The 7,631-nt window shown below is 48.5% G+C and overlaps 2 protein-coding genes across 2 annotated transcripts in view; one reads left to right on the top strand and one right to left on the bottom strand.

The window, feature by feature from the left end:
• HAPLN2 (hyaluronan and proteoglycan link protein 2) overlaps positions 1 to 1,130 on the bottom strand; it is a 25,860-nt gene extending 24,730 nt beyond the window's left edge. Inside the window, exon 1 of the mRNA XM_017852518.1 lies at positions 1,025 to 1,130. The gene's annotated coding sequence lies outside the window, so the exon portion shown is untranslated. The remainder of the gene's footprint in view (positions 1 to 1,024) is intronic.
• Positions 1,099 to 7,631, top strand: part of GPATCH4 (G-patch domain containing 4) — a 7,583-nt gene continuing 1,050 nt past the window's right edge. Inside the window, exons 1-8 of the mRNA XM_017852425.1 lie at positions 1,099 to 1,195; positions 3,466 to 3,601; positions 4,064 to 4,137; positions 4,239 to 4,331; positions 4,437 to 4,523; positions 6,581 to 6,672; positions 6,928 to 6,978; positions 7,216 to 7,631. Coding sequence (XP_017707914.1) covers positions 3,523 to 3,601; positions 4,064 to 4,137; positions 4,239 to 4,331; positions 4,437 to 4,523; positions 6,581 to 6,672; positions 6,928 to 6,978; positions 7,216 to 7,631 — 892 coding nt within the window. The 5' untranslated portion in view covers positions 1,099 to 1,195; positions 3,466 to 3,522. The remainder of the gene's footprint in view (positions 1,196 to 3,465; positions 3,602 to 4,063; positions 4,138 to 4,238; positions 4,332 to 4,436; positions 4,524 to 6,580; positions 6,673 to 6,927; positions 6,979 to 7,215) is intronic.

Below are 7,631 nucleotides of genomic sequence, written 5' to 3'. Positions count from 1 at the left end.
TTTTTTTTTTTTTTTTTTTTTTTTGGTATTTTTAGTACAGTCGGTGCCTCGCCATGTTGCCCAGGCTGGTCTCGAACTTCTGGGCTCAAGCCTATCTGTCTGTCTTGGCCTCCTAAAGTGCTGGGATTACAGGCATGAGCCACCGCGTCTCACCCATCCTGTATCTTTCTCCAAGTTCCACTGGCCATGTCCTCCATCCGATCCCACCTAAAGTCCCAACTTTCCCAGGGTAGACTAGGTGTTCCCCGAAATCAAGACCTGTGTCTTAAGCATCCTTGTATCCCCCAGTACCAAAGGGACAAGTTCTGGCACACAGTGGTGAGTCAAAAAGTGTTTGATGAGGCCGGTCATGGTGGCTTACCCCTGTAATCCCAACACTTTGGGAAACCGAGGCATGCGTATCACTTGAGGCCAGAAGTTGGAGACCAGCCTGGACAACATGGCAAGGCCCCTTCTCTACAAAACATACAAAAATTAGCCAGGCGTGGTTGTGCACGTCTGTGGTCCCAGCTACTCACGAGGCTGAGATGGGAGGATCACTTGAGTCCAGGAGGCGGAGGTTGCAGTGAGCCGAGATCGCACCACTGCACTCAAGTCTGGGCGACAGAGTGAGACCCTGTCTCAGAAAAAATAAAAAATAAAAAATAAATATAATAATAATAAATAAAGTGCTTGATGAACATACTGAGATGTCTAGTCTCTAGGCTTTTATAAATAACTGTTCCTGTGAAGGCTGAGTATTCATGAGTATTCAACCCTGCAAAATCAGGACACAGCTATCACCCATTCTGCCTCCACGAATTTATTAGGCTACTCTCAATGCTTCCCTAGAGTTTTTCTTCCTCGTATTTGTGCCCGGGACTAGCTCAGTGTAGGACACATAGCGTTCTTGGCATCCTGAGAGGGCCAGTTAGTACTGAAGTCCCTCGGCTGCTCAAGGATTGCAGGGATGAGGCAAGTGGAACAGCCTCGGAACCTCCGAAAATGGGCACACTTCAGGTCCCAGTTTCTATGGCAACCATACCGGCAAATTGGCCTCCGCAGTGGTTTCCCCTGGGAGGACCGTGATTTTGGTTCCAGCGGACGTCTCTATGGTTTCGACAGCCTAGAAGGAACAAAACGGCATTTCCGGGAAGATGGCGGCGCACAAGTCAGGTTTGGCACATGTTTCCAAGGAGAGGACCCCTCATTGACGGTAAGGGGCTCCCTTCCCCCGAACGGTGGTAGTCGGAGCCCGAGCTTAGTAGCAAAAGTGAGAGGAGCGGAGTATTTTTACCCAAGTGGCACTGCGGTAGGAGGGCTGGAATTTAAACCTCAAGAGGAAGGAAGCCTAGGGAAAGGGCAGCCGGCTCTTGAGGACAGCTCTAAGACTAGTTAGTGCACCTGGGGCCACGTCTGAAAACGCAGATTGACTGTAGAGGGGACAGTGCCCAAAGTGTGATCATAGGTTTCAGAAAGACTGGGGTTCACAGCTTCTGTCCAGTTATCCATTGAAAATCCTGTAAAGCCATTCCTAATTATGCCATTCAGTTCAACAAATAAGGACTGAATGCCTTCTAGAATTCTGGCGCCGCGTTACGTGCTCAGGAGTTGCGGAATAAAGCCGATCTCTTAACTTCCAGGCCATGTAGTTTTCAATTACTGCGACAAGGTTTAGGCTGTGGTCTTACGGGAGAAAGCACAAAGAGCTATAAGAGACTGACGAGTGTAGTGATGAAGAACATCAGTCCTTGGTCGGGCGCCTTGGCTCACACCTGTAATCCCAGCACTTTGGGAGGTCGAGGCGAGTGGTCAGGAGTTCGAGACCAGCCTGGCCAGTATGGTGAAACCCCACCTCTACTAAAAATACAAAAATTAGCCGGGCGTGGTGGCATGAGCCTTGTAGTCCCAGCTACTCGGGAGGCTGAGGCAGGAGAATCGCTTGACGCTGGGAGGCGGAGGTTGCAGTGAGCCAAGATTGTACCATTGCACTCCAGCCTGGGCAACAAGAGCGAAACTCTGTCTCAAAAAAAAAAAAAAAAAAGAGGACCACTTTGGAGTCAGGCGACTCGGGCTCATTCCAGCTCCATCATTTGCCATGTAACCTTAGGCAAGAAACCCAGGCCTTGTTTTCCTCTTTTGCAAAATAAGAATAACATCTATCTCACAGGACTATCAAGATTAAATGAGTTAAGCCCAGACAGTGGCTCATGCCTGTAATCCCAGCATTTTGGAAAGCAGAGGTGGGCAGATCGCATGAGCCCAAGAATTAGAGACCAGCCTGGGAAACATGGCAAAACCCTGTCTGTACAAAAAAAAAAATACAAAAATTAGCCAGGCGTGGTGCCATGTGCTTGTGGTCCCAGCTACTCGAGAGGCTGAGGTGGGAGGATTGCTTGAGCCTGGGAGTTTGAGGCTGCAATGAGCCATGATCGTGCCACTGCACTCCACTCCATCCAGCCTGGGTGACAGAGCAACCCTGTCTCAAAAAAAAAAAAAAAAAAAAAAAGATTGAGTTAATATTGACAGTATGTCAATATGTGTAATCCACCTGTTATGTATTAAGTGCTCAGTAAGAGTGCCCTTCCTAAGCTGGACAATTTCAAAAGGAGAACTCCAGCTAGACTGAAATACTGCAGTGGTGTGTGAGAAGTGTGTAGCCCCCACACCAAGAGGACGGTGTAAATGCTGAAGCATAAGTACAGGATCTGGTCTCTACCAAGTACCATTATCTTATGACTCAGGTTAATAAGCACCTCATTAGCTTTATTTTTAAAAGGTAATGTATTTTGAGAGATACTATGTAGTGGTAAAGAGTATAGATTCTGCAGACAAGCTGCCTGGGCTTGAATTCTACATGTTAACCTGTGTGACCTTGCAGTTCCTTAACCTCTTTAGGCCTTACTTTACTCATTTGTAAAATAGGCTAATATTTCCCTGAATGGGCTGGGAAGATTAAATGAAATAATCTTTGTAAAGTCTCAGCACATCCTGGCATGTGGTGAGCACACCATAAATTTAGGTATTAGAATTGACACCATTCATCCTTGACTTCTCTATATGCTGGTCTTTCTGTAGCCAGATAGGGAGCTCCCCAAAGACCAGGCCACCTCCTTCCTCTCTCTCTCCCCAGGGCTCAGGAAAGAGAATTCTTTTTTCTTTCTTTTGTTTATTTTTTTCTAGAGACGGTTTCACTATGTTGCCCACACTGGTCTGGAACTCCTGGGCTCAAGTGATCCTCCTACCTTGGCCTTCCAAAGTGCTGGGATTACAAATGTGAACCACTGCACCTGGCTGCTTTATTCTTTTTATAAGAGGGGGTTCTTGCTATACTGCCCAGGCTGGACTCAAGAAATCCTGCCTCAGCCTCCCATGTAGCTGGGACTACAGGTGTGTGTGACTGCACCCAACTAGCAGAGAATTCTTAACAAGCAGGTAGGATGGAACTGATGGCTGTTTGGGCACTTTCTCCTTTCTTCTTAAAAGGATGTTATCACCCTTCTTCTCTGGTGGGAGTCGGAGGATAGAGACCTTTTTCTCACCATGAATGTCACCCCAGAGGTCAAGAGTCGTGGGATGAAGTTTGCTGAGGAGCAGTTGTTAAAGCATGGATGGACTCAAGGTGATCCCCATGGGGTCTCACATCCCCCAACTCCCTGCCTACCTTCTGCCCAGGGGAAAGGCATCATCCTGGATTACCGCCCTCCTTTATTTAAAGGAGGAAAAGCTAGTTTAAAGGGAAATTTGCAGAAGAAAATTTCTGACTTTCCCAGAAAAGGGAAGAAAGGAAGAAATTTGACTGTGGATAATGAAGAAGTTGTGGTTGTGAGGACTAGGGGAGAGAAGAAGAGACATGGCCTCTCTTCCAAAAGAATTATGAAGGAAGAGCTAGTTCAGGCTCACACAAAGGCAGGGGACTATATGGAGTGGTACTAGAAAGAAAGGAGCTGGGAGGTCTTCTGAGAGGTACAGAGTATACCCCAATGTCAGGTGTGTGAAATGGCAAGAGGCCTGTGAGGGGCGTGCCTTGTGAGGTCTCACAGCAGGCAGGAGAATAAGCCAAGTTGCTCACTGTCCTCTGCAGGCAAAGGCCTCGGCCGGAAGGAGAATGGTATCACCCAGGCTCTCAGGGTGACACTGAAGCAAGACACTCATGGGGTAAGACTGGGTGGACTGAGGAAGGTTAGCATGCATGGGAGAAGGGACCCTTGAGGGCATGTGAGGCAGGCACTCAGAGTTCATACTTATTCCCCTGGCAGGTGGGACATGACCCTGCCAAGGAGTTCACAAACCACTGGTGGAATGAGCTCTTCAACAAGACTGCGGCCAACTTGGTAGTGGAAACTGGGCAGGTATGAGCTCTTGATAGATGGGCACATGAAACAGAGGGCCTGGGACCTGTGGGGTAGGCAGTCATGGTATGTCACCCATTCACTGATACTGATAATTCTCTACAGGATGGAGTACAGATAAGGAGCCTTTCTAAGGAGACCACCCGTTATAATCATCCCAAGCCCAACTTGCTATATCAGAAGTTTGTGAAGGTATTAGAGACTGGGTAACAGCGTCCATCCTTTTTCTCTTCCCTGGTCTCCCTGGGGCCTGAACAGTTGCCTTGTATGCCTTATCAATTCTCAGGACTTTCCTAACATAGTGGGATCCTGTGACCACCCTTGCTGTTGCTTACTTAGACTGCCCAGACCCTCAGCAGGAATTGAGATCTTCAGGTTCCATGGATCCTGCCATCTGTTAAGGGAGCAGCAATAGGGAGTGAGAGGTAGGGTACAGTCTCTTTAAGTCAGGAGCTGCCAAATTTTGGGGGGGCCAGGGGACATCTAATTCAAAGGACTTAGAAGCCAGAGGAGGCTGGGCACGGTGGCTCACGCCTGTAATCCCAGCACTTTGGGAGGCCAAGGCAGGTGGATCACGAGGTCAGGAGATCGAGACCATCCTGGCTAGCACGGTGAAACCCCGTCTCTACTAAAAAATACAGAAAAATTGGCTGGATGTGGTGGCAGGTACCTGTAGTCCCAGCTACGCGGGAGGCTGAGGCAGGAGAATGATGTGAACCCGGGAGGCGGAAGTTGCAGTGAGCCGAGATTGCGCCACTGCACTCCAGCCTGGGTGACAGAGCGAGACTCCGTCTCAAAAAAAAAAAAAAGAGAAGCTAGAGGAGACCTGAGAGATTATCTGGACCATCCCTGCTTTGCAGATGTGGCTAAAAGAGTGAAAAGTGGTTTGCTGAAGAGCCCACGGCTGGCTAGTAATGGCAATGGCAAACAGGACTGGAACCCAAGTCTTCAGGCCTCCACTTTCTACTGTGCCAATATAAGGAATGTAATGTAATTACAATGACATGTAATGGTCATTATGTGCTAAGGGCTATACATGTTACCTAGCAAATCTTTCCCATTTCTCTACATCTCTGTTACCATCTACTACCCTACTTTCAGGCCATCATCATCTCTTGCCTAATTTCTTTCTCCAGCAGCCTCCTAAGGACACCTCTAGTCTCACTCCCCACCCCAACTTTTGTGGAGGATGTTCTAAAACATAAATGTCATAAATGTCACTCTGGATGTTTTAGAACATCCAGAGTGTTCTAAAACATAAATGTCATCATGTCACTGGGTCTTCTTTGACCTAGGATGACACAATCCAGATTTATTGGACTGGCTTATATGGCCCTGCATGCCTGTTCCTGCCATCTGCAGCCTCATCTCTTTTCACTTTTCTCCAGGACCACTACACTTTAGCCTAACCATCAGCCTAACAGATTCCAATCTGTTTTTCTTTGAAGGCACTACATTCTTCCATCTTCAGGTTATTGCACATGTTGCTCCCTCTGCTTGGGACATTCTTCTCCCTTTCCCCCTTCACCTGCTGAGTTTTTCTTATCTTCCAGAGCTCAGCTTATACATCAGTTACTTTTAGAAGTCATTCTCTGAAGTCTGAGTTGAGTACACTTCCTCTGTCACAGGCAACACTTCCATCATAATTGCCTATGTAGATTGCATCTGGGCTGGACCCATCTCATTCTTATTCCACTCGGAATCCCCAACTCTGTGGCCCATAGTAGACTCTCAGTCTGATTAAATGAAGGTACTATGAACAGGTACTATGGTTGGGGTGGAGCGGGGCATCTTTGTATTTTTTTTTTTAGTAGAGATGGGGTTTCACCGTGTTAGCCAGGATGGTCTCAATCTCCTGACCTTGTGATCCGCCCGTCTTGGCCTCCCAAAGTGCTGGGATTACAGGCTTGAGCCACCGCGTCCGGCCAGAGCGGGGCATCTTTACTGCCAGTCACTGGCACTTGTCCACTGTGAAGACCTGATGAACTAGAGCATTTCCTCTTCTTCTGCTCACCAGCCAGCTGTAGGCCAGAGAGGGCAAAACTGCTGCACATCCCAGCAGCAGCAGCCCAACTCCTATCCAAGTTCAAGTATGCAGGGTGGCATGCCTCCCTGTGGCTCCTCAAGGAGCAATGGTGGGGGCTGGCAAACTCCTGCCAGGAGCTATGAATTCTTAGGGGGCTTCCACAAGGGAATAGGGATGGTGGTGGTGTTGAGAAGGCCTTGTCCACCCCCGTGACCCCTCCTAGATGGCCACGTTGACTTCAAGTGGAGAGAAGCCACACAAAGACTTGGAGAGCTGCAGTGATGATGACAACCAGGGGCCCAAGTCCCCAAAGATGTGAGACTTCATTTTAGCTCTTGGGGAATGTGGGAGGAGATGTCCTTAGATGGTAAGAGAAAGGGCTAAGTCTAATGCTTGACTGGGGGCTTCTTGGTGGTGGGTGGAACTGTGTTGTACTAATCTTTGTATCCCTAGTACCTCAAAAAGTGCCAGGTCCTGAACAAGAACTCAGTGTTAAAGGAATGTTTTAGAAGGAGGAGAGGTCAAGCCTTTCTACCGGGTCTGTTTGTAACTGCTGATCTCCCCTAACAGTCTGACTGATGAGATGCTGCTCCAAGCCTGTGAAGGGCGAACAGCACACAAGTAAGTAGTAGTCAGCTCCTTGAGCTCCCTTCTTTTCTCCCCACCTTTGAGCATGGCCTGTGCCACCTCTTGGTTCTTTTTACCCCAGGGAAATGATTCCTATTACCTACCCATCTATTGCCTGAAGATAAGCAGCTCCCCACTCCTTCTACCCTCCATCAACTTTCCCTGCAGGCTTAAGGACTAGGCCCATTTTCCCTGATACCTTTGCTCTGACTTGGACCCTGTCTGTTTCAGGGCTGCCCGTCTTGGGATCACGATGAAGGCCAAGCTTGCTCGCCTAGAGGCCCAGGAGCAGGCCTTCCTGGCTCGTCTCAAAGGCCAGGACCCTGGGGCCCCTCAACCGCAGTCAGAGAGCAAGCCCCCCCAAAAAAAGAAAAAGAAAAGGAAGCAGAAAGAGGAGGAAGAAGCTACAGCATCTGAAAGGAATGATGCAGATGAAAAGCACCCCGAACACGCTGAGCAGAACATCAGAAAAAGCAAGAAGAAGAAAAGGCGACATCAAGAAGGAAAGGTCTCAGATGAAACAGAGGGTACAACTAAAGGGAATGAGGAGGAGGATGCCGCAGGAACAAGTGGGCTTGGGGAATTGAATAGCAGAGAGCAAGCCAATCAGTCCCTCAGGAAAGTGAAGAAAAAGAAGAGGTGGCACC

The sequence above is a fragment of the Rhinopithecus bieti genome, unplaced genomic scaffold, assembly GCF_001698545.2.
Source record: "Rhinopithecus bieti isolate Rb0 unplaced genomic scaffold, ASM169854v2 scaffold_33937, whole genome shotgun sequence".
NCBI classification, from domain to species: domain Eukaryota; kingdom Metazoa; phylum Chordata; class Mammalia; order Primates; family Cercopithecidae; genus Rhinopithecus; species Rhinopithecus bieti.
This window is presented reverse-complemented; position numbering and strand designations above follow the sequence as displayed.